We start from the raw sequence: 27699 nt of genomic DNA, 5'->3' as shown, positions 1-27699 counted from the left end.
ACTATATTTACCACTTATTCAGTTGTGAAGAAAAGTGTGTTAAGGGGGTAGTTAGATGTGCTAGTTACCTTGGCTTGGCTTAGAGAACAGAAGTTAAATGACTCTCCCAGACGTCCATTCTTAGTTCTCTCGTTATCTCCGGTTGTCTTGATTTTAATATCGTGACAGGCTCCTTTTCAGCCAATTCTACAATGTTTCTTCCTCATTGAAATGGTATTTATCCTTGAATTCTTTTATTATGCTTTCACGTCGTCTTTGCAAGTCTGCATATTCTTGTAATATTTGCTAGTGTTGTATTTGTTGTGCCTTATGCAATGCTGATAACGCTTCTTTCCTGCCACTGTCAAATTCTGAGTTAAACCAAAGTTTATGTCGATGATATTGGTTTCTCTGTACAGTAACCCTCTTTACTATGTTTTCGACGTATATATTGTTCAGAATTTCTCCTACTGAGTCGGTCTCCTTATTTTCCGAGTCTAGTATTCTGGAATGGATTTGTATAGTGGTTCTGGCTATGGAATTTCATTCTTTATTACTAGAATTAATTATACAGGTAGATGCTTTCGTATACTAGTGTTCCTTAGGGTCTTCGTTTCATGTTTGTTTACGCCTTTCAAGTTGCTGAGGAAAATGTCTATGGTGCTACTTATCTTGTGCTGGTTTTATCACTGAGCAGTGAAAATCCTTCTCCTACGAGGTAGCTAATTACCGTCCGAGAATGATTTATTGGCTGATCGATACTGCAATTCAGATCACCGCCTATTACCACGTCCTCCAGCTTTGAAACTATCGAAAGTACCTGACGGATATAGTCTATAATGTGCGTTATGTGCTTTCAAATTTGAATTAACTCGACAAAAATAATCTAATATTTGTTCAAAATATATCGTGATTTATTTAAAGAAAAATATGTTAGGTCTCTCTCTGGAAGAAGAATTCGAGTAGCAAAGCCGAAAATTATAAAACAACGTAGGATTATAAAACAACGTAGGTGACTTAAAACAACAGTAAACCATAGAAGGCAGAAATCAAATAAAGGGTACAAATCACTGCTGAAAGACAAACATATTTCTATCTAAAATAAGTAGAACATCTAATATCTTCACACATCACCAGCTATATTAATTAGAATATCCTGAAATATGTACAAGACGTGGCATCATGAACCGTCATATATGTTTTAATTAAGAAGATCCATGTACTGTAGCCAGCTTATCATTCCTTTAGAACTTTGGCACTTTAGACTTTTAGTGCCCTTTAGTGCCTTGAACCCTTTCGTGCCCTTTAGGCTTTTAGTGCCCTCTTGCCCTTTAATCCGTTGGTATCCTTTAGCCCATTTCTGTAGTTCCCTTTAACCCTTTAGGCCCTTAAGCCCTTTAGCACGTTAGTGCCCTTTAGCATTAACCCGTTAGTGTCCTTTAGCCCTTTTTCCTTTAGAAACATTTAATTGCCTTCAGCCCTTTAGCGCCCTATAGCACTTAGCCCTTACGCCACCTCCCTAGTCCCAAAGAGCAATGCATAGTCGCCATATTGTTCATAAGTAGTAGCTCAGCTCCGAGGCACTGAGGTTGCTCTCTAGAATTAGTGAATAGTGTAAAGCTGCATCTAGCCTAATAGTCCCTGCGTCAGTTCCCAGACGTTGGGCCGATAAATGCCAATAGGTCCTATGTTACAATTCGTGAGCCGCTGAGGTAACTCTCTAGACTTAGGTCAATAAAAATAGTGTATAGCAGCCATCTTAGCCAGTTATTTCAAGCCTGTAAGTTTAAGCTTGCACTCTTAGCCGGGGTGTCGAACTTTGAGTCTGTTTGGGTAAGCTTGTACGCCTGGGTGCCACCGAACTTGGGTCTGTAAGTTTGGCACCTCGTCTGCCAGATTGGGAAGCCTTGTTCTGTTCCGTGCTGTCGCCGCCATAGTTTTCAAATTGCCCGCCAGGGATTAGCACCTAGCCCACGCGTTCTCACGCTCCCCCCTCCCCCCTACCACCACCCTGAGATGCCAAACATTGATATGGAGTGAATATATATATTCAGAATGAAAAAAAACCACTTCCCCTTAAGGAGGTTGCCCTTGAGGACAAAGTATACTATATACATTTATGACCGAGCGAGTTGGCCGTGCGCGTAGAGGTGCGCTGCTGTGAGCTTGCATCCGGGAGATAGTAGGTTCGAATCCCACTATCGGCAGCCCTGAAGATGGTTTTCCGTGGTTTCCTATTTTCACACCAGGCAAATGCTGGGGCTGTAACTTAATTAAGGTCACGGCCGCTTCCTTCCAACTCCTATGCCTTTCCTATCCCATCGTCGCCATAAGACCTATTTGTGTCGGTGCGCCCTAGCAAAAAAAAAATATGGCTATATAAATGATTTCTGAGTATGGATAATGAGCCTTTCAAGGCTTTGAGAACCACGGTTTTTGTTAATTACTCTGATAGATTGAATCTTGATCTAATTCTTCGAAGAACTTAGGAATTGTTCCTCTCGCACCGATCATGAGGCCTATAACCTATGATATCCAGTCCATATTCACGTCGATACAAGGGGATAGTTGGTCCGTAGATGCTTTTATTTTCCTCGTATACTTCACTGGACTGATTAGCGTGCGATTCAAACCGAACCGTAGGATCAAAAATATACCCATTGGTGTTACTTTTGAAAGCTATCATATTAGTTTACGGGTACTGCCATTCTCCCATAATCCATGAACATCTTCGTGAACTGTGTAAGGAGCGTCTCGCAACCAGCGTCTACTGTGGGGACTCCTTCAAACTCAGTTATATAAAATGTAGCCTGTAGTGTTGATTGTTGCTCAAATTGTTAGGTCATCATCCTCTATAGGAAAGTAGATTAGGTAGTATCCGGTTATCCGAAAAAAAGTAAGCTACTCACCCATACCGTAGTCATCTGCTCAAAAGGAAAAAAATACACCACATACATTTGGTTCCTAGGAAAAGACAGGCGAAATGGGTGAATCATCCTATTGCCTCAGGGTATCAGAGGTGATTAAGCGGCCGCCATCTTGCGCATTTAATAGTGTGCCAGCTCCCCACAGCTAGGCCCCTAAGACCCATGTATAGCGGCCATCTGCTCATTTGATACTGCGCCGGCTTTCCTTATTTTACCGTACCAACTTGCGTCAGGTCAAACTATATTTACTTCAATAAAATGGTCGCAACGGTAACAGCTCTCTCTCTGATATAATATATAGTCATCTTATGATTTCAAAAACGTTAGAAATGTATAAAACATCTCCCTTGGCAAATTATTCCAACCCATAATTCATCTTCCTATAACGAATATTTGTCTTGAATTCCAACATTATTTTCATTTTGTGATGTTTCCTCTTTGTAAAAGGTCTATTAATGCTTATTCGTCTACTAATGTGATTCCAACATATTTCTCCGCGGATAGCTCAGAACATACCACTTAATCGAGCAGCTCGTCTCCTTAGAGCTTCCAGCCCATAGTTGGCAAAATTTTCATAATACTACTCTTTTGTCGAAAATCACCCACAAAAAGGGTGCTGCTACGACGTAGGCAAGGAAATTGATACGATTATGATCCTAATCCTCAAATGTATAGGTCCTAAATTTGTAGAAAGAAACTGTCTTAATTTTTATGAATATGTTTCATAATTCCAACACGAAGAAATATAGAACTCAGTTTTTGTAAAAATGTTATTTTTTGGTCTGACAAGGCTAAAAGAAAAATCTCAACTTTGTAACACAGGTCCTTGTGTTTCAGTGGCTGTTAAACCTGTTCGGAATATACCAGATTTTACCCCGTACGGGGCTAATCACATTCGTTGGACGGCATATTTGTTCGGATGGAGCTGTTACTCAACCTATCTGCATCAACATCTTGGACCTTAACGTGGCCTATAACCAGAAGGAAACAAATGCAGTAAGTAAACAATCAATGGTTAAATACTGTAAATGCAGTCATCATGGTTCGTAAATGCCTATACTGTACTTTCACGATATTGCCCTATTAACCTTACAATCTTAAGATAAAATAAAATGTTAATTACATTCCGAAATCTAGTAGCTGTGCCTTTCGTGATACAACGTAAATGTTGGCAATAGTTCAACTCCTCACAACTCAATAAAAATGCTCCCTGCATGCGAGTATAATCTTTCCCACCCCATGCCCGATTTAACTCGGGTGTCAAGATGTCCACCGTTGTCCCAAAGACGAGTTAACTCGGATTTCAAGCGGTGCACTCTTCTCCACTTCCGAGTTCAGTCTGACGCTGTAATTGTTCAGACGATGGACGATTCATAAATCACCTTATCGTAATTTGCCGATAATAATGTACCTTGTGTTCTTCCTTCACAGCTGTATTCTGAGATGGGTGCGCAGAAAAGTAAATAAAGTATGAAGGAAGTTTATATTTTTAAATTGTTAAGGTATGATGATCTGCCGGCCCCGTGGTGTAGGGGTAGCGTGCCTGCCTCTCGCCCGGAGGCCCTGGGTTCGATTCCAGGCCAGGTCAGGGATTTTCTTTCGACCTAAGGGCTGGTTCGAGGTTCATCCAACCTACGTGATTACAGTTGAGGAGCTATCTGACGGTGAGATGGCGGGCCTGGTCTCGAAAGCCCAGAAAAACGGGCGAGATGATACGTCGTGCTGACCACACGACCCCTCGTAATCTGCAGGCCTTCGGGCTGAGCAGTGGTCGCTGGGCAGGCTAAGGCCCTTTCAAGGGCGTTAAGTGCCGTGGGGTTTGGTTTGGTTTTTTTAGGATTTGATGATGAGCCTAACTTTTATTAGTATACTGATGATAATTTGGAGTAAAATATGCTGTAGACATTTATCATGTAATGGTCACATTCTGGTAAAAGAGCCAAGAGAAAACTATTGCTAATATTATCGGTCCATGATTGTTCAGGACCTTTGTAAATACAAGGTATTCTTAGGAAAAGAACTTGGGATTGAAACGGTTTAAGATGACTGCAAGGTGGGTCTCTTCACTACATGCGTGGCAAAGCAGAATACAGCTAAATAGTCAGAAAATAACTATGAATCGCTAGTTTAATTGTAATGGGGGAGAAGTAGAATGTTTTATTCCTCACGGACCAACGTTAGGTGACCAAACCCAAAGTTGTTGTGGAGTAGAGCCTGCATACTAACAAGGGATCTGTTTGGGCTGGACCGAACAGATTTCAATGAGACTGGGATGAATAATCAATTGATATATCGTAAATTTAATGGTTGTAATCGTTTTGCCGTAAGATCAATATTGTTGAAAAGTAGTTAGATGCCTGATGTTAACACGAGTTCCATGAAACACCACTTACTAAAAATTATATTTTGACAACACAAACAAGATTTCGCGCTCTACAGAACTGTTTTGATAACACGTGGAGTAAATAAATATATAACATGATTACAGTTTTAATACTTGAGTATCGTTTATAATGAAAGCCAAAATATTATTTAGTATGAAATCATTGACATCGCAAGGGCGCAGACCGTCCGTTACTTTGCCTTGGTTCTGGGTACATAAATGATCCTAATCTGTGGGCTAAGCTACTAAATAAGAAAAACCAGACAGATTCTTTATGACGAACTTATTTAACAACGGAAATCAAAATTAATTAGAACTGTATTAAATTAAATGAAACTGTAATAATTGAATTATCATGAAAAATTAAACATATAAAATTATATAAACAGTGAACTGAATAAATATTATGTTCAAGTAAATTGAGATTCAGCTAAAATTGAGTAAAATTTGGATAAAATTGTGATTCAAAATATTAACATAAGTTTACAGTTAGTGTGCCACTTGACCAACGTAGCCTCACTCTGAACTTGCAGTCAATAAATTTATACTATATTATACTTAATGAAAAGCAATTGATTACTTCAATTACTCACAAATGTTTTAATTGATTCATTTCAAATTACATTGTAATTACTTGAATTTCATGAAGTAAAGCTTTCGTTAACTCCGTTAAAATAGCATTGTTTAAAACTGAATCTACACGATATTTTCAAATTCCAAAATATCAAATTGGAAACTATTACCGTAATGAAGCACACGTAATTTTCATGGTCAGTAGCATCTGATACTTCTTTACAAGAATAATGTTATGTCACTCTGGACATCGAACTTTGGACCTTCCACTAAATTAATCCTTTTATGACTCTCATGGATTAAAACCTCCCTCAGGAATTATTATCCACACGAAACAAGACACTAGGTAACTTTGGCGATGAGTATACTTTCTCTCACAATTCTACTTCATGATACTTTACAAATTTATAATACTTATTCATACTTCTAATTGTTCTAAGTCCATTCTACTTGCTTTATCAAAACATGCTGTTAGCTGAGCAGACGGTTGCGATGTTATACTTGTCAATCAGCTAATTAAACATCAATCACCCATTAATTTCCACATTAACTCTTCATTGAGCTTTAATACCTGAAAGTATGACCACAGATAATCAAGTGGCCACAATGAGCCAATAATCACAATATGATGAGGATCTGTTCAGTGATTACCTCTTGGAATAATGCTATCATTTTAAGAATGATGTTTACACTTAACCTGCACTAATGATCAACCTAATCCGTATTTTATCCCTGTACAAGCAGCATCGCGGGTCATTTATGTACACTATGTACAACGTCGGCTTGACACAAAAAAAAGCACAAACGAGAAATACCAACACGCAGTTAAAACATCCATACGAAAAAACTTAAATCGCACACAATACGCGCAAAGACCTATAAAAATACATAGAAACACACTCTCTAAAACTAATGTACAAGTGTTAAGTTTCCGCGTTTTGATTTAAACATTGATTATTTCTTAATTAGCATTATTATCATCTGTATTTTATTTCAAGCGAGCCTCTGTGACTAAACATACCTCATTCAAGGCATCCATTGACCATGGCGTAACGTTTTAATCATGATCATTTTGTGTATTATCAGAATTTAAATTATGACTCAATTTCACATACAACACACTTTCCTTAAATTACCTTGACGAAATACAATATCTTAAATACAATAATGAAATGTGTCTTACTCAGTAATGATTGATTGATATCTCCAAAACACCTAAAAATCACTCTAAGTCAAAAGTAACCAAATATAGCAAAAATCGTGTTCTAAATATTCACTTAAAATTCCCTGTTATTAAACTTGGGCATCAAACTATCATGTTGTTTCTCCTAATATCTTAATGAGCTCATAGGATTATCAACAGAACCAAGTAAACGTCATTGACTTGCAAATGGAATTTACACGCATGTTGTGGCGATCATCAAAAGTTCGGTCTAACGGAGAGCATTTATATCTTAGAACAACATTTCCTCTGTCATATTCATCACTTTTGCCCCTTTTAAAATCAACTTTATAGTGAGGAATTCTCGCCTTTATTTATTCCACTTAGAATATCGTAATTTTTCCTAGAGGCAAATACATATAAATCCACCCTCACACACGGGGATACATTCCATCACTGAGACTATAATACGACTCAACATCTCTCAAATATCATTTGGGGACACACATCCTTCTTCTGTAACTCCTTCTCCAATAATTAGACCGTTCTATTTCCATAAAAATTATTCTAGCGCACAACATCCACAAATTCTGTATCACATTCATTTATTTACATTAGCTCAAAAGTATTTCCTATTACATTATTTAAACTTTGTTCCCAATTAATTTATTATTTCCTTTAGCAAACACTTTGGTTTATCGTTATAACATTCTAAGCATCTTTACTTCGGGAAAATACATTATTATTATTATTATTATTATTATTATTATTATTATTATTATTATTATTATTAAAACGCAAATTTTCACAACCACTAAATAATATTATAATGTATCATTTTGGGGATGTTAGGTCATGTAATATTTATTATAAGCTGACGTGTTTCGAACCTGCAACCAAGATCGTCTTCAGACCAATACCCCCTGTGGGTGGAGGCGGTAGAATAACACCCGCGGTATCCCCTGTCTGTAGTAATAGGCGACTAAAATGGCCCCAGGTGCTCTAAACTTTGAAGCGTGGGTTGGTGATCACGGGGCCCTTAGCTGAGTCCTGGCATTGCTTCCACTTACTTGTGCCAGGCTCCTCAATTTCATATATTCTATCCGACCTCCCTTAGTCAACACTTGTTCTTTTCCAACCCCGACGCTATTAGGTTTGCGAGGGCTAGGGAATCTTTCATTTTCACGCCCTTCGTGGCCCTTGTCTTCCTTTGGCCGATATCTTCGTTGGCCGATATCTTCATTGGCCGATTACCTCGATATTAGGCCCCTTTAAACAATAAACAACAACAACAACAACGATATCTTCATTTTTCGAAGTGTCGGATCCCTTCCATTTTTCCCCTCTGATTAATCTATATATATAAAATAAGAGTTTTGTCTGTACATTGCTCAGAATTTGAAAATAATGGTATTTCTGTATCAGTCATGTCCATAGTAACAAGAAAATGCACTTTTCAGTTTTCCGTAATTTCTGTCTGTCTGTCTGTCTGTCTGTCTGTCTGTCTGTCTGTCTGTCTGTCTGTCTGTCTGTCTGTCTGTCTGTCTGTCTGTCTGTCTGTCTGTCTGTCTGTCTGTCTGTCTGTCTGTCTGTCTGTCTGTCTGTCTGTACACGCATCACGAGAAAACGGTTGAAGAGAATTGAATGAAAATCGGTATGTGAAGTCAGGGGATGAGCCTCTACAATCTAGGCTATAAATCATTTTACTCACGCTGAGTGAAATGGTAGTTTAGGGGAAGGCCTAAAATTGAATTCTCAACTATTTATGTTATTAGTGGTCTAATGAAAATCGGTATGTGAAGTCGGGGGATGAGCCTCTACAATCTAGGCTATAAATCATTTTACTCACGCTGAGTGAAATGGTAGTTTAGGGGAAGGCCTAAAATTGAATTCTCAACTATTTATGCTATTAGTGGTCTAATGAAAATCGGTATGTGAAGTCGGGGGATGAGCCTCTACAATCTACGCTATAAATCATTTTACTCACGCTGAGTAAAATGGTAGTTTAGGGGAAGGCCTAAAATTGAATTCTCAACTATTTATGTTATTAGTGGTCGTATTTTAAAGAAAATGGGTATGCGAAGTTGGGGAATAAGTTGCTACAATCTGGGCTATCAATAATTGTATTCACGCTGAGGAAAATGGTAGTTTAGGGGAAGGCCTAAAATTTAATTCTCAAATATTGTTGTTATTAGTAGTCCTACCTTGATGAAAATCGGTATGCAAAGTCAGGAAATAAGTCGCTATAGTCTAGGCTGTAAATTATTTTATTCACCCTGAGTGACATGGTAGTTTAGGGGAAGGCCTAAAATGTAATTCTCAAATATTTCTTATTAGAGGTGTAATCGATGAATGCTACATAACTAAGGTTATATAGTATTCAATTTCCTATTATTCATGTCTTATACATTGTTACCGTACTGGCTATGATCACAAAGATATTCATGTATTTGGATTTTTGTTACTAAGTACATATCAGCGCCGAGTAACGACAAAATGGGTAAACATTATTTAATGAAAATCGGTATGTAAAGTCGGAGAATAAGAAACTACAGTTTATGGTATAAAATATTTTACAAATCATAGAGTCGAAAGAAAACGAATGCCCGAGTGCACCAACCTCGGTAAAGAGAATACCGCGGTAAACTTCACAATTTTACCAGGGTAAAGTCGTATTTCTGTTGCACCAAGCTCGGTTTCGAGTTTACCGACATTTTACCGCGGTATAATGTTTACCGCGCGTGAGCGAGCGGTTAACTAAGAAAACCGCGGTAAAGTTTATTTGTGCTCTGTGGTTAAAGATTCCAAGATGGAGCTTAACAACTATAGGTTATATCTCCAGTATCTTAATCAGTTTGAACGAAATGAAGGGAGAATTATAGAAGAGAGACGCGATATATTTGAAGAATTAAGCGATGTTTCGTTCCAGAGAAGATTTAAATGGTGAACAATTGGAATGCCCGACTGGGAGAAACTGTTCTATGTCGCCTAGAAATCGTCTTTTAATAGCGCTGCGGTTCTATGCAACTCGAACATTTCAAGGAGTGATCGGTGACGTCTGTGATGTTGACAGAACAACTGTATGCCGCATAATACACAAGGTTTCTGATCTACTTGCGTCGTTATCGCCACAGTTCATTCAACTTTCACTTACGCAGCGAGAACAAAGAGAGGTTATGGAAGGGTTTCATACAATAGCTGGGTTCCTTGGTGTATTGCGTGCGCTGGACTGCACTCATGTGCGAATACAGTCTCCCGGAGGTGAAAATGGGGAGGTATTTAGAAATAGGAAAGGTTATTTCTCGCTAAACATGCAAACTGTGAGTGATTCGAACCTCACGATACGAGATATTGTAGCAAGATGGCCAGGGTCGACTCATGTTAGCACAATATTTCACAATTCTCGGCTGAGAGCGCGTCTCGAGACGAGAGAAATAGCTAATGGCTATATTTTGGGTGATGGAGGTTACCCGTGTAAATCCTTCCTCCTTACACCTGTTCAGAATCCCACCTCCCCAGCAGAACAACGATATAACAGAGCCCATATTGCCACAAGGAATGTTGTCGAGAGACAATATTGTGTGTGGAAAAGGAGGTCCCCTTCCATGTCTTTAGGACTTCGATGTAACATTCAAAACATGTCGAACATTACTTTCCATTTTAAGGAGTCGATAACTTGCTTGCGCTGTCACAAAATGTAAACACGAGGGACAAGTGACTGTCGAAACGATCACTGCTGGCTGGATAAACTAAAGACAAGTGACTGTCGAAATGATCACTGCTTCCTGAATACTACTTCGAATTTCTTCCGAGGGGAATAATAGCGAGAAAATCAAGCGTCTAGAAACCGCGGTAACGAAACCGGGCGATAGTAATGGTGCACTGCTTTTACGACAATACCACGGTAAAAGTTTTACCACGGTTTCGTAAAGGCTGATAATTACCGAGCTTGGTGCACTCGGGCATACATGTGAAGGCCTACAATATAGAAAGCTCATAACATTGATCAACAATAACATTACATTGACCATTGTTTGTCGTGATGAGCTTTGTGTCTTCTGTTGCCCTTAATCTCCGGTAGATAGGATTACTGCTGTGTACAGAGTATTTTTTATTTGATTTGCGTTGCACCGACATAGATAGGTTTTATGGCGACGATGGGATAGGAAAGGGCTACGAGTGCCTTAGGCCTTAATTAAAGTACAGGCCCAGCATTTGACTGGTGTGAAAGTGGGAAACCACGGAATACAATCTTCAGCGCTGCCGACAATGGGGTTCGAATCCACTATCTCTCGGATACAAGCACACAGCTGCGCACCGGTAACCACACGGTCAACTCGCCCAGTCGTACAGAGTGTAACAGCCTATCTGAATATTGATGGGAAGTAGCTGGGGAGTTAGATAACTTTCTTCTTTAGCATGCCATTCCCCTGGTTTATAAATTTTCTGATACTACTGGTACGTAACACACTGGATCATCATAGCATTCGGGCTATTCAGTCTCGAGGCACTGATTGGAATGAACAGTGTGCATATTTAGCGGAATAATGGCAGATGAGTGTTCATGGCAATCTACGGCCTGGTCATCCCAGCTCTGGAACTTTGGACTATTAGATTGGCACCGCAATCTAACCGCAGCACTGTTCGTTAAAAGTGATAAAACGTGCGGCTTTCCATTTGATCGAGTATTTTATATGATGGCATTGCTTTTAATCGCTACATTCATACTTACATTTTTGTAATGACCTATGTTGATTTCAGGCTAGGAAAACCACAAAGTCAGTCTTTCTGAGAACCCCGTAGCGAAGCACGGGTACATCAGCTAGTGTTATATAGAGGATGGTTGCTTAGTTGTACTTCCTCTTAAAACAATAATCACTACCACCACCACCTTCAGAGCAATAACAAAGATTTTAATTGCAACTGTCACTCCATAGTAACTTAACATAAACTAGACACACCCAGTTAGAAATGTAGATTATGGCTACCCTCCAAAGTTAACTCTTCAGCATCTTTCTCCTTGACTCCGGAGGCCCTGGAATGAACTACATTTCTAACAGGGTCTCTCTATCTTGAGTCTGAGTATTATACGACCAAACCTCTCCAAAATAATATATTATTACTCCCAAAATATATAACGACGTAGAATACCTGACATCACGGTACAATCGTGAAACAAAAAAAAAATGAAAACTGATCGTAAATAAAACGGAACCACCCTCGTCTTAATTAAATTGTACTAATAATTGACTTTAACTCATTTCTATCGTCATCTTTGGACTTGGAATAAATCATAAGAAAAGTTAAATGGACGCGTACAGTTTCCTAAGGGAATAAATCTTGAATATATTGCTACCAAAGCATTATAATCATTATTATTAGTATTATTATCAAGAGGATGGCGACTAGCTACTGCTATTTTACATGTCTACAAGCAGAGACAACATTCTTAAATTTATGGACTTGCATATTGATGACGATATCCATGGTCAGCAATCATTTACCTACCGCTGCGCCCAGATTTATGGACTTAAGCAATGTAAACAGCAATGGGACCCAGGTTAATCCAGTGAACGCACATTTGAAGATCTTCTTAATACACCGGTAATACTGACAATAGGAAAAATATAAATTAAATACAGATCAATTTGTGTTAATTTACACAAGCTATAACTAATTTATCCACTGTATCATTCGTCCGTCATAACCTACAAGTCGACCATCCGGGATTTCTTAGTGCAGCGGCATTGTGCCGTTTGTCTAACTGCTTTACCTTTCAATTCTCGCTCTTCTTAGTTGGGCAGGGGCGATTAATGCTTTTATGACTCTCAGCTGTGTCGGTTATTTAAATATTTCGAGTTTAGCTCCACCTGACAATTCATTTACCACGCACTTTTCAATACTGGAACAAACAATGTTAATGCGCTCCCTTGCTTTTTTCTTTGGGGTCACTTATTGAAGTGTCTAAAAGCATCTTCTGCTACTTAATAAATACATATAAACGGTTCTATAAACTGTTCCGCACGCTGAATTATTATAAGAACTAGATTCTCTAATACACCGCAGTGAGAGAAAATGCTTCTGAAGAGTGAACTATTCTATTCAGTGAAACTCATTCGTCACAGGGCTTTAACATAAACCAAGCGCGAACAATCACAAAGAATTGCAAGACTGTGTGAACGACTGATTATCGAATAGATGCTCCGTGTGCATTTAAGCCTTTGGCTAGAACTACTTCCTTCTGCGACGGGAGGGCCTTCACAGCGTCCTTCTTGGCGGATGGTTGGTTCGATTTCTACACTCTGGAGTATTTTACATCGTAAACATCCGCACGGACATCAAAGGTTACACTTTTCCTCTTTCGATCATAACTATTTAAAATCTGATGTGCGTCCTTAGTGATTCATCTTCTAGCGGAGACACATTATAGTGGCTTCACTACAAGTCACGTGGTTGTAACTATGACACGAAAGTTATTGTACGTCGCACTTGTTGAAATAAATCAAACCATATTATTAATAACCCTCTTGGGTGGTGCAGAAACTCACATAATTAGAAGTGATTCTTGAAATCTCGAAGTTACCATTAACTATTGCCTGTAGTTGAAAATGCAGTAAATAGCCCAAGTCTGTGTCATCAGACAATTGATTAGTTAAGACTCGAATTTTCTGGAAAAGTTCATTCTTCTCATTTACACAGTTCATTTTCCCTGTCACTCTTACTGCGCTGTAAATTTATGAAAAGTTCCCCTGGTTGTCCTTAGTTTATCTGCTTCGCAGCTGCGAGAAACCTTATCAGAAACATCAGCAAACAAACCATGCCTTTAAGTGTTTTTGCTGGATTACTGGGAAGTCTTGTACTTTGTTCTTTGTTGGAAGAGATTCAGAATACTGTATATAGAATACATGTAAACTTATTAATTCAATTATAATTCGCCTCTTCAGGATATGTGTACAAAATAAAAGAGCTATTAATATAATATTTTATTAGCTCAAACAATAAAGTTGCCAGATTTCTGTTCAGAATAACTCGCCTTGTCATGTTGTGGACCAGCCTATGTAACAGTCACAGGTGTGCAGCGATGCTCTGATGTCCTGTTTAATACTCCTGCCTGGTTTAACTGCACTTCATTTAAAACTGCTGCAAATTAAATCTATTTTTTAAAAGTGTAGATATTATTTTTACGGTATAATGACTATTAGCATTCATTTTATGTTGCTCTAGTTGATCATCCTACTCAGTTCCATTGCAATCGATCTGGTATAACCCAAACAGTTTCCTTGTCAGGGAATACTTGATGGGTTATTGTAATAGTGTCATACGATGAACTAAGTACTCATTGGCTGTCTTGACTAGGCATCCCAAGAATAATCTTATAAAAACGTGAAGTATTCAACCTCATTCCCGTTGAATTACTCGTATTGTTTATTTAATTATATTTTATTTTTAGTAATCGATATGTCATTTTGGTGGTCCGTGCCACGTTTGTGGTAAACATTTCCTGTCCTCTTGTGATCAGGCACTGCTTTTCATTACAGTCAGCACTTCCTCTCATCCTGAGCCATGCGCCTGCCGGAGCCTCGATAAAGACTTTCCAGCACTTCGGCCAGAACATCAACTCAGGTAAGAGGCTGCACGGTAATGGTAGTCTTAAGTAGCCTTTGCTGGCGAGATGTAGTGTTTACAGTGCACTATGCCTTCTGGTATGGACTAGAACAAGTTTGTTACTTTCATTGACCTGTCTCCGTCTCATCCTTGGCTTTGACCATATGAAAGTGACCGAGGTGTGAGCGATGCTAGTAATGCCATTCCTTATGCAGCCAGTCCATGTTATGAATGGTTTGAAAATATCGCTCATAGGGTCAGTTGGTACATGCATTTCAGTGGGCTTGGAAGACTGATATGTAATAGTAACTTCTTGCTCGTTGAGGAAAGCAACGGAAAACTATCTCACTCCTCATTTCCCTAGTATGCCTCTTCAGTGACGCTTAGGCTATTCATAACAGCTGTTGGTGGAGCTGTGGAGGATCAAACCAGCCTTCGGGCTGAATACCCAACACACATACATACAAGTATAACTCGCTGCTAGCAACTATATTGCAGACATTTCTCCTTCAGTAGAAAAGAAGCACTAGCTATGCATTTTATTTATTACTAGCTGTAGTGCCCGTCTCTGCTCGGGTACATTTTTATTTTTTAATATTTACCTTTAGTATTTATATTACCCGTTTGAATTGATTTTTTACCGGGCGAGTTGGCCGTGCGCGTAGAGGCGCGCGGCTGTGAGCTTGCATCCGGGAGATAGTAGGTTCGAATCCCACTATTGGCAGCCCTGAAAATGGTTTTCCGTGGTTTCCCATTTTCACACCAGGCAAATGCTGGGGCTGTACCTTAATTAAGGCCACGGCCGCTTCCTTCCAACTCCCAGGCCTTTCCTATCCCATCGTCGCCATAAGACCTATCTGTGTCGGTGCGACGTAAAGCCCCTAGCAAAAAAAAATTGATTTTTTGTAGATTTCTTTATTGTGACGTTGATTGTTAGTTTACGATCTCTTTTGTAGATTTAGGAATATTTAAAGTTTGATGATATTAATTAGATTCCCATTAAACTGTTTACTTGTGGCACCCCAGATTGTCTGGAAAGTGGTTGGACCTTTCAAACAAATTATAAAAGTAATTACGCTATACACGTCGCGCTATAGACATGATGTACACTGGGACTGTCACCAGTCAGCCTAGGGATCCCGAAAACTATAGACTCAATACTCGTCTCAGTCATTTTGGACATTTTATTTTTTACTCCTTCTGAAGCCCTGCTAAACTTGGACTTAAACGACATCCAGAGTGTCACAGTTCATCTGAACAACCCCGTAAACCAGGGCCTCTCAGGGTGCATGCGCGTGGTGCATGCACTGTGCACGGTACAAAAGACGACTTGGCTTGGTTGACCAGAGTGCATACCCCCCCACTCCTCGATTTGGAGCAATAGCGCTTACTCTCTCTTTCCTCACGCCTGTCTCGCTCGCTCCCCCTGTCTCCCTCTCCCCCACTTGCGCCGTAGCGCTCCAAATCCGGGCTGAGTTGAGCCGAGTATAGCCGAGTAGAGCCGAGCATAGCCGAGTAGCCCAGAGACGAAGCGTTGATCCGAGCCATACCGAGCGGCACCGATGCACAGTGCACGGAGCTCTTGCGCCTCGCTCTGCACGCGTGAGATTTTGGGCGTTTGAGAGGCCCTGCCGTAAACTATGGATTCGACACTAATATTGGCTGTTTTCGATTATTTTTGCATGTCTTCCGCTCTCCTAGCGGTGCTAAGGATGTCTTATCTCCACAGCTGTCTTGAGAATGGATTTCCGTGGTTTTCCATTCTCCTGTATTAAGGCGAATGCCGGGACAGTTCCTAGTATAGGCCACGGCCGCCAACTCTCTCACCTTCTCCGGGCATCTCCTTCACCGTAACAAATCTCCCGGCCTGAGAGACAGGGTCACTGTCTAAGGGGCCCGCCTCCCCCTTCAGGGGAGGAATGAAAACATTTCCGTAGTAGTAGTAGTAGTCCGTAATGAACCAAAGTGAAGTAGGAAATTTTCCAACGGAATTTCTTATTCTCTCAGTATTCCCGTATTACCGTCACACATTCTGAATTTGAAAATCGGAGTGCCAATTTATATTATTCCGAAACATCAAACAGCCAAAGTTATGCATGGCACACCATTAATAATAATAATAATAATAATAATAATAATAATAATAATAATAATAATGGCTTTACATCCCACTAACTACTTTTACGGTTTTCGGAGACGCCGAAGTGCCGGAGTTTTGTCCCGCAAGTGTTGTTTTACGTGCCAGTAAATCTACCGACACGAGGCTGACGTATTTGAGCACCTTCAAATACCACCGGACTGAGCCAGGATCGAACCTGCCAAGTTGGGGTCAGAAGGCCAACCCCTAAACCGTCTGAGCCACTCAGTCCGGCAAAACACCATTAGTAATTAAAAACATTCATGAACAATCTAATTGAAGTAACAATTCTGATTGGACCTCATAAACGTGAAGACGTTCTACTTCCACGAATTCCACTCATTCCGACCGACATAACGTTCGAGTTTAAACGACTTCAGTTTCAAAAACGCCTTGCGTTCGCTATGACTATCGATAAAGCGCAACGGCAATATTTGCAAGTGTCCGGTTTGAATTTAAAACGCGATTGCTTCTCCCATAGACAATTATACGTCGTATGCTTCAGAGTTAGTGAACTATCTGATCTTTATGTTTATGAAAAAAACGGACAAACAAAAAATGATTTTCTGTGAAAAACATTTTTTTTTCTTCCTCTTATTTCATTTCACAGCATAGACCAAGCAACGCAAAGCATGTTATTGAACTGAATGATGTGTTTTCTCGGTGAATCTATGTTCGCTGGAATATATTTATTTACTTAGCCATTCGTTCTATATCACACTGAGCCACAGCGAAGCGTGGCCGAGTTTAGCTGGTATTTTTTTAAAGTATGAAATTGTAAGTAGGTTTGGATTGTAATAAACTTGATATTTAAAAAACTGTGTTGCATATGATAAAACGCTACAGTGAATATCTTGAGGCAACTCTTGTTTGGTAAACATCTCGACGACAACAACAAGCGCAAGCTTTATCTATCCACTCGCCTCGAACCCGGGATGCCCGAGTGTAATTCAGTAAAGGTAAGCACTAAATTAGTGGTACTGCATAAATACAACTACAAATTGCCAAAAGGAAAACTGTCTGTTAAATTTAAATTGCAATTCTATCGTGCACAATTGCACAAACCCTCGGGCACGTACCTGTTTATTTTTGACGTAGATGAAGCTCCCAGAGTATCAAAATATCGGTGACCCCATAGCTGTATCTTCCTTCTTTCAGTCAGAGTAGTGTATTAACATACAGTCATTTTTCTCCGTTTCTTTTCAAGTTGTTGTTCTTGTTAGATCCAACGTTTCAGCAGTGTACAAAGCTTCCGGCTTGATCACTACAACGTAGTTTTATTATACAAGAAACTATAACAAGTTTCCAGATCTGTGGTCCTTGTTATGAATGACTTCTTTAATGTTTAACTTGTAGCAGCAAATTAGAACTGTACTTTTTATTTACAGGTGAATTCAGGAAGTACGATTATGGAGAAGAGAAGAATCTCCTTGTGTACAGCTCTCGCACACCTCCGCAGTACGACATGAGCAAGATTACTGTTCCTGTTGCAATAATGTACGGCCAGAATGACATCGTAGTCGACCCTCGGGTAAATACATCTGCTAAGTACATTTCAAAGACATATATTATTCTTTGAATACCTATCCCTTCAGTTGTTATAGACATTAAAATAAGCCGAAGTGTTGAATGTTTTTCACAGCGCGGCATACTGCGTTATTGCTATGCACTTTCTCAAATATGATTGTAAATCTTATACTTAATAACAGACATTGCACAGAAAATATGATCATTTACCGTGCTGTCTGGAGCACACTGTTTCTTCTTTAGCTTCGTCCACACGTCTAATATTTACTAAATTATCTTAGACGCTGGTTTCAAACTAGTACATTTGAATGTTGTGATTGGCTCAAGTTTGCCCGCGGGGGTCTTTGACGTACTTCCGTTCGGGCGAAACTGGCGATGAAAAGGGGTGTCAGGTACCGCTCCATCACTTGTTTCAGATTTTCTTTCTTCGTCTTCTGCTCTGCCTTTGTCAAGCGACTGGGAGTGTCACTTGTTGCACCCTGTTTCCTGCTACCCGTGAGAAGAGTTGTCGGGCCAATTAGTTTTATTTGAAGCTACTTTGCAAGTGCTGTACATTTGTGGTATACACAGAACGTGCCTTAAGCTTGTTCGTTTGCTTACAACTTCTTCTTCTGGCTTCTTTTGATTATCCCTCGCCGAACTTAGACTGAAATGTGCTATGTTAGCCGTGTTTCAATGTAATATTTATTAAATTAAATAATTAATCCAAATGGACTCGGAATATGGGCGCAGTATACCATTGTGAGTGCACGTAATTGTGCCAAGACTAATTTCAATACTCACAATATAACATAAAAAACATGGTGGCTGAAGTACCCCGACTGCTAGTATGGCTAACACGAAATTATTATGTACATATTAAAGAACCGGTTAATTGCTCCTAGTCACTGTTTCTTCTGTATAACTGTGTATTATTTTAGAGAGATCCAGTTTTATCAATACAATTATCCAATATCCAGCTGAGTTCCTCCTGGATAGAATAAACTGTTGAGGGGTGTAGAAGCAAAACTCACATTCTCAATTTTTTTTCAATATTCAGTTCTGTGTGAAGGCATGTTCTCTGCCTTAATGGGCATCATTTCCAATGAAACATCTGTAGCGAAACTAACATTTCACTTGTATAAAATCATTCTGAAATTAAGGGTTAGTTGCAAAACTCACATTATCCACTTCCCAGCACGAAGCAAAAGTTACACTCTCCGGTTACACCAATCATGTTGCTACACTTGTTTCCGAGTGCATTGTGGATATCGCATGTTTATACTAGATTACAGGTTGTCATATTGTTAGGTGAAGGCTTCAGCAGGACATCAGTTGTTGACTTAAGATAAATAGTTCCCCAAAATAACGGTTATAAATGGAAGAAAGTGTGAAACCATGTTGTCCGGAGGAAAGAGGTCGGAAGAGGAGCAGAGATCAATCTAACTGGAAAAGAAACAAGGCTTAAAAATGAGGTGAGTTGGATGTGCACTTTCTTGCTCTGGAGATGGAGTATTAAGAGAAGGTTTCACTATTCCAAGTTTTTGTATTTATATGTTTTGAATTTGTTTTCTTCCAGATATTCTTCAAAGAGGTTACCAAAGTTTCCGGAATGAAATCACAGTCAGGGAGCCTTCTTATGTCGTATAGTTGGAGCTCAAGACCTTCTCAGGTTTCATGAGAGATTCTATTTTCATAAGGACAAATTATGCATTACTGTTTAAAAAACTGTATTTTTATCATTATTCACATCCAAGTGTCCGTTTTCCTATTATTTATTTGCTTCTGTTTGAATCCAATTTCTTAGCTTCATATAGCATACTAAACATAAGAATGTTTGTACCAAAACTTACATTATCCACAGCCTTGTGCTCCATAACTCTCATTATCCAAAAACGTGGATCAAAACTCACATTCTCCAAACTTAAAATGTAATTTGTCGTCTTCACATTTACTTTCTACAAGAAAAGATGTTCTCCGGCATTTATTATCACATTCAAGATGTAAATAAAAACGTATCTAGTAGGATTCGTCCAGATGTGCACATTTGAGAGTTTTATTCAGCTTTACCGTAAATAATGAAAAGTGGAGAATGTGAGTTTTGCTTCTACACCCCTCGTATTATTTATACAAACAGTGTATATCTATCATTGTAACACTTTCTGTGTTTAGTATTGTAAATATCGTTAGTTATCTTGTGAAGTTATGTTTCGCTCTTATTGTACTCTGGGTGTTTTATTGCTCTAATTTACTTCAGGATGACCCAATAAATGTACACTGACTTAGCAAATGTCATGGGATAGTCACCTAATAGCGTGTGAGGTCTCCTCTGGCCCTGCGAACTGCAGCGAGGCGCCGTGGAAGGGAGTCGACAAGTCCCTGGTAGTCCTCTGGACGCAGCTGACACCAAATCGTTTACAGAGCGGCCGCCAATAATGCTGGTCTGTTCGTGAGTGCAGGATCCATGGCACGGAGCCTGCGTTCCAGGACATCCCAGATATGCTCGATAGGGTTCATATCGGGGCTCCTGGGTGGCCATGGCAGTCGTTGGACCTCCGCTGCATGTTCCTGGAACCATTCCCGGGCGACGTGGGAGCGATGTGGCGGCGCGTTATCATCTTGAAACACCGCAGAACCGTCTGGGCGCTGGAAGGCCAAAAATGGATGGAGATTGTCTCCGAGCAGCTCAACATACCGCCTACCATTCAAAGTCTCTTCCAGAAAAACTAGGGGGCCCATTCCATACCACGAAAATGCACCCCAGACCATAACAGAGACACCAGTGCCCTGGACTACACCTTTGAGGCAGGCAGGATCCATCGCTTCATGTGGTCTGCGCCATACACGGTGCCTCCCATCGGCATGGTGCAGTTGAAATCGTGATTCGTCCGACCATACCAAGTTACGCCATTGTTCCAGTGTTCATCCCTGGTGACTAGCGACAAATGCGCGTTGTTGTGCCGGATGTCGTTGGGTTAACAGTGGCACCCTTGTGCGGCGCCGGCTCCCATATAGAACCCATGTTCCTACGGATTGTCCACCGAGCTCGATAGCTGCAGTCGCTTAAGTGCGGCCAGTATCCAGTATTCGGGAGATAGTAGGTTCGAACCCCACTGTCGGCAGCCCTGAAGATGGTTTTCCGTGGTTTCCCATTTTCACACCAGGAAAATGCTGGGGCTGTACCTTAAGGCCACGGCCGCTTCCTTCTCACTCCTAGCCCTTCCCTGTCCCATCGTCGCCATAAGACCTATCTGTGTCGGTGCGACGTAAAGCAACTAGCAAAAAAAAACAAAAAAAACCGGATTGTCCACTGGGAGACGTGTCTAGCACGACCTGTGTTGAATTGAGCCGTGATTTGTTGCACGGTTGCCCGTCTGTCACTACTGACAATCCATCTCAGATGTCGCCCGTCACGGTCACTGAGGGTGGCTGGACGGCCGGTTGTTCGTCTGTTGTGGACGGTGACACCCGCATTCAACCATTCACGATACATCCTGGACACGGTTGACCGTGTGAAGCCGAATTCCCGCACCACTTCTGAAATCCCACTTCCCATCCGTCGGGCACCGACCACCATACCCCGTTCGAATGGTGTCAGCTCACGACGACGTTCCATGTTACACCTGTCACATGCACAGCCATTGCTCACAAGGTCTCCTATACAACTATACAACATTATATTGTGATATGATTTTAACCATACGATGAATAAATAAATCACTATAACTTGGCAAGATAACTGACCAAATTCTCTGGCTTACTCCATCTGTCACACTTATAGGTTTTGTTACACTCTAAGATCCACTTGCTTCCGCAGGCAAGCACAGATTCTTGTACAATATTCTTGCATCTAAAAATATCAACACTTTGAAGCACATAAACACTGGCGGAACATCACCATATCAATAATCATCTATCTAAATGTACTTTTATTTTTAGATATACGAATAGGTTCACCATTTAGAATTAGAAAACAAGTCTTCCCTAATCTCAGATTTATCCTCAAAAAGATGTACGCACACAACTGTTTTGTCATCATCTTCAAAATAGTCACGATGTATAGTCCTAATCCATTTCTCTGTTATAGTTTTGCTCCTTAGAAATAGTTGTATGAGAGGCATTGCCGTAGTTCAACTTAAACTCGGTTCACAACAAAATTAAAACAAACGTACTGTATTTTCACGTTACTGCGAATAATGACAGATCCTAAGTGTCGACTGATGACAGCCTCCGTGGTTCAAGCGGCAGCACGCCGGCCTCTCACCGCTGGGTTCTGTGGTTCAAATCCCGGTCACTCCATGTGAAATGTGTGTTGAAAAAAGCGGAGGCGGGATAGGTTTTTCTCCGGGTATTCCGGTTTTTCCCGTCATATTTCATTCCAGCAACACTCTCCAATATAATTTCATACCATCTGTCAGTCATTTATCATTGCCCCAGAGGAGAGCGACAGGCTTCGGCATCCAGCGTAATTCTTAACCTCGCCACTAGATGGGGGCCTCATTCATTACATTCCTGACCCGGTCGAATGACTGATAACAGGCTGTGGATATTCATTCAAGTGTCCACTGGCTCATATAAATACACTTGCAAGCTTATATTCTACAAAAAACAAAAAACAAAAACTAACATTTATTGTCAACTTTCATGAAATTACACCGACTGCATACGAGAAAGTCCGCCTCTGTGGTGTAGTGGTTAGCGTGATTAGCTGCCACCCCTGGAGGTCCAGGTTCGACTCCCGGCTCTGCCACGAAATTTGAAAAGTGGTATGAGGACTGGAACGGGGTACACTCAACCTCGGGAGGTCAACTGAGTATAAGTGGGTTCGATTCCCACCTCAGCCATTCTGAAAGTGGTTTTCCGTGGTTTCCCACTTCTCCTCCAGGCAAATGCCGGGATGGTGCCTTACTTAAGGCCACGGACGCTTCCTTCCCTCTTCCTTGCCTATCCCATCCAATCTTCCCATCCCTCCACAAGGCCCCTGTTCAGCATAGCAGGTGAGGCCACCTGGGCGGGGTACTGCATTCTCCCCAGTTGTATCCCCCGACCCAAAGTCTGAAACTCCAGGACACTGCCCTTGAGGCGGTAGAGGTGGGATCCCTCGCTGAGTCCGAAGGAAAAACTGACCCTGGAGGGTAAACAGATTAAGAAGAAGAAGAAGCAGCATACGAGAAAAAGGCAAAACCACGTTTCCAACGTGCCCGGCGACACGATTCACCACCTGATAATGATCGAGAGTGGCATTAAAAGTCTGAGGAAGCAGGTGTCTTGATAATATGATGTACACTGTATTCTTATTTTGTCTGTGTTTAGAGCTGAATTTAACATATTGGAATGTGTTTATGTGTGTATATTACAATGGTAAGGAAATTACCCAGGGTGCTGCATATTTGTAAAAAAAATCCCAAACATAATTTCTTTTTCGTAGAATCCTACATTACAGAGCGCAAGACTGTGTGTAGCGGCGCTAGCAAAACCACTGAGGTGAAGTGAACACACTTCTATAAACTATGAAACTATCTTTACACTGTTTACAGACCAACCTTGCTTTACGGGAGTGGAAGCTGGGTGGACTCAAGATATCATATTCATAAGTTAGAAGTAACAGATATAAAAGTAGCGAGAATGATCGCTGGTACAGACAGATGGGAACAATGGCAGGAGGTGCTCGGAATGAAGAGATAAACACCAAGTTAGGAATGGATTCGATTGAGAAGTCATACGCATTAACGCGCTTCGGTGGTGTGATCGGGTGAGGGAATATAGGAGGGTAGGCTACCTAGGAGAAGAATGGGCTCGGTCATAGAGGGTAGGAGAAGTAGAGGGAGACCAAGAAGACGATGGTTCGACTCAATTTATAATGGTTTAAAAATAGAAGGTATAGAACTAAACAGGGCCCCAGAGCTTGTTACAAATACAGGATTATAGCAGCATTTAGTAAATTCACAGAGACTTGCAGACTGAACTCTGAAAGCTGTAACAATCTAGAATGAGGATATATGTAAGTATGTATGTTTTTGCTTCCAATTAGACTTCCTAACCAACTTTCCACCTGCTCCTTCCACATGTAAAGTTCTGATGTAACCAAGGGGAAGTTTTTCCGAACTTTTGTAAATGATGCTTGTTGTTGGGGCCTAACATCCACGTCATCGTCCATTTTGTAAATTACCTCTCGCTACTCGATATATTGCTGAAATTTCTAAAATTTCGGGCTCTAGTTATAATTCACTGATCAGTAAAGCACATGGAAAATGAGCGCCGCTTCTTGTCACTTTCATTAATCCAGAACTAGACAACTTATTCCTCTAAACAGTGCTGAGAGTTGCTTCCTTTTTATTCTAGAAACATAGCCTGAACTCGATTAATTACACGGAGACGGACTTGCTGCATCACTGTATTCCGGATTTCATGTTGGAGTCTCAAACTCGGTCCTCCATCACCATTGGTGGTCGAAGAACGAGTTTCGCAACCAAAATCACTGCAGCTGTCGCTTTAATTGCTGTTTTCATTTGTATCCAGAGACATCTCTGTAAAACGATAAACGCCTAAATAAAATCAATTACAAACTGACCCATTTCTTCTTCTTTGGAATTTACTTCTCCCGGAGAATAACTCAGTGCGAACTGTAACACGTGAATAGGGTTTAAAACCTCCCCATCTAAAGAACACATTGCGAGTGTAACAATCTAGAATGAGGATATATGTAAGTATGTATGTTTTTGCTTCCAATTAGACTTCCTAACCAACTTTCCACCTGCTCCTTCCACATGTAAACAGTCCTCAAAATAGCTATATTACTTCCTGGTAAACCGACACTCCGGCTTATCTCTCCCCGCTCCTCCGCTTGCACTCAAAATTAGCAGCCATTCAGCTAGTGTCGTCCAATCCAACAAGTTGCATCACGAACATATTAATATTATTTATGTGTGTAGTGTGGTCCTAGATTTCAGTTCAAAGCAGCAGCTTATTTTTGCATGAGTTCTTACACCATGCAGAATCAACCATCAAAATGAGAGGCGGGTTTCGACACGATAATCTTCGATACTTCCATCGTGAGAGACTAAACTTAACGAGGAGGAAACATAATTATGGTCTATTCTTTGTCTGTTACAGGACGTGGTTAAAACGAAGGAAGTACTACCTAATGTGGTCGCTTACTTGAAAGTGAAGGATGAAGAGTTCACGCACATAGACTTCGCCTGGGCGATCAACGCCAAGTCCCTAGTGTATGAGGATATCCTCAAACTTTTGAGAAAATACTGAGCTTTGTGTAAACATAATAGTATTAATTGTAATTTAAATTTTTGTACTAAATCTTACTTGTGATGTTGCTTTTTACCATATGTAATTTTTACTCTTAATTTATTTATGAAAATAAAATAGTAATCGTTACATTCTAGTAATAGCCTTACATCGTATCGAGAGTTTGGCGCCGTTAAAACCCCACCATTCGGAAGGGTATAAGGCAAGACCAGCTACAATATTATCAGACTTGAAGACATATATCGATATCTGATACAGGGTGATAGCCAAGGGGCAAGTTACTGGGGTTTAGAACCCCCGCCCCATGGAATCTTTACAAAAAATAAATAAACGGAAACTGATAATAAACAAGTGAAAATCGACTCAATGAGTTTGCTCTTCTGAACATTCACAGATATATAATTGTAAAACCAACAGAGCCCTTGAATCTATTTTCTAAGAAGCCTCAACAGTTGGATTTTAGGTTGTAATCTGAACATACCATTCGCTGTAAAACTATTCACTTTGATCAAATTGTTTTTGTTATGGATTTTAAAGCAAGATTTTGTAATGAACCTGTACTGCAATCTGATTATCAACATAATTTACCTGTATCAGTTTCCTTATGACAAACGTGCATGCGCGCACCATATACGCACATGCACCTTCAGTATGTTCTATCACAATTTTGTAACAATCATCCCTCCCCCTCTCCCTCCGTCATCGGTCGAACCTGGCTACGCTACTGATATGATAACATGGGCTTGATCTTGGGCCATGCATTGCGAGGATATTGGGCCTTGTTTACATTATATTTGGTTTACATTACGCGTGTGTGCGAGCTGACGAAATAATCGTGTTGCTTGAATTTGCAATTTCATTATCTGTTCGCATCTTATATGTTGAATAAAGTTGTGGTTTATTTTATTAGCGATCTGGTTATTTTAGATGTGTTAATGATGTATAATTACATGGTATTGAATTTAGAATTTACTTTTAACGTATCTTGAGCGTCTTCTGGTGCTTCGGTTAATTTTTTAGAATGTGTTGGGGAGATGTCTTAAGTGTAGTAATATGATACATAGGTACTGTACATGCAACAAGTACACAGTTCAAAAAAATTAGGGGAACATGTTTTTGAACGTATGCCAAGCTCCACAAAACAATACCTCACACCTAGGCATATTACGAACTAAACCTTTATTCCTTACCGTTGAAGTATACAAAAGAACATCGATGGATTCACGTTCATTTTCAGAACACAAACGGAAATGTCCAAATAGGGGTGAAAACAAAGTGATAACAGTCCTCCAGGGTGGATTTTTTTAATCACAGGTGGAGAGCTTCAGTATGGTTATGTCCTCCACGAGCATTTATCACAGCTTGGTACCTACGTGGCATACTCCGTATAAGTCGACGGATGCCACGATGCGGTATCAGGTCCCATACTTCTGTGGGAGCCTGTTCGAGGTCTTGGAGAGTCTGTGGTAGAACAGGACGCCCACGAACACTTCTGTCAAGCCTATGCCACACATGCTCGATGGGATTAAGGTCGGGACTCACTGCTGGCCATTCCATCTCTTGAATGTCCAGTTCTCGCAAGACGGCTCTGGTGATGCGAGCTACAGTACATGAGCCCTGGTGTTGCCGTGTATGAGTACGAATTCATGGCCAACACCGTATGCATCAACCAACACATGCTGTAGCAGTATCTGCTCGATGTACCCCGCAGCGGTACGATTACCACGGACGACGACAAGATCCGTAGGGCCATCAATACTGATGCCACCCCACACCATCACAGAACCTTGTCCGAATCGGTCGCCTTCCTGGACATTTGGCATGTACTGCTCACCATGGCGTCTCCATACACGTTAACGTCCATCACGCTGTATCAGGGGAAATCAGGACTCGTCTGAGAACAACACAGGTCTCCATTGGCGAAGTTGCCAGTTGACGTGGGTACGGGCAAACAGAAGGCGAGCTGCGCAGGACGTCTGGATCGTAAGGACACTTCTCTTAACCTGTTCCTTACTGTCTGGTCAGACACCGTGACTCCAATGACCCTCCTCAGGTCTTGTTGCAGTTCTCTGGCTGTTGCTGAACGACGCTGCAACACACAGATAGTCAGATATCGCTCATCCTATGGGGTTGTCATGCGTCCACGATCTTGTCCAACTCTCCT

General features: G+C 40.6%; 1 protein-coding gene across 1 annotated transcript in view; it reads left to right on the top strand.

Moving 5' to 3' along the window:
- The window catches only part of LOC136866127 (lipase 3), a 105696-nt gene extending 79298 nt beyond the window's left edge, over window positions 1-26398 (top strand). The window contains exons 5-8 of the mRNA XM_067142817.2: window positions 3744-3902; window positions 14563-14647; window positions 18155-18297; window positions 25386-26398. Of these exons, the coding sequence (XP_066998918.2) occupies window positions 3744-3902; window positions 14563-14647; window positions 18155-18297; window positions 25386-25535 (537 nt within the window). The 3' untranslated portion in view covers window positions 25536-26398. The remainder of the gene's footprint in view (window positions 1-3743; window positions 3903-14562; window positions 14648-18154; window positions 18298-25385) is intronic.
- The last annotated feature ends 1301 nt before the right edge of the window (window positions 26399-27699 follow it).

Source organism: Anabrus simplex, chromosome 3 (genome assembly GCF_040414725.1).
Source record: "Anabrus simplex isolate iqAnaSimp1 chromosome 3, ASM4041472v1, whole genome shotgun sequence".
NCBI classification, from domain to species: domain Eukaryota; kingdom Metazoa; phylum Arthropoda; class Insecta; order Orthoptera; family Tettigoniidae; genus Anabrus; species Anabrus simplex.
Note: the sequence above shows the minus strand (reverse complement) of the source record. Positions and strands in the feature narration are given on the sequence as shown.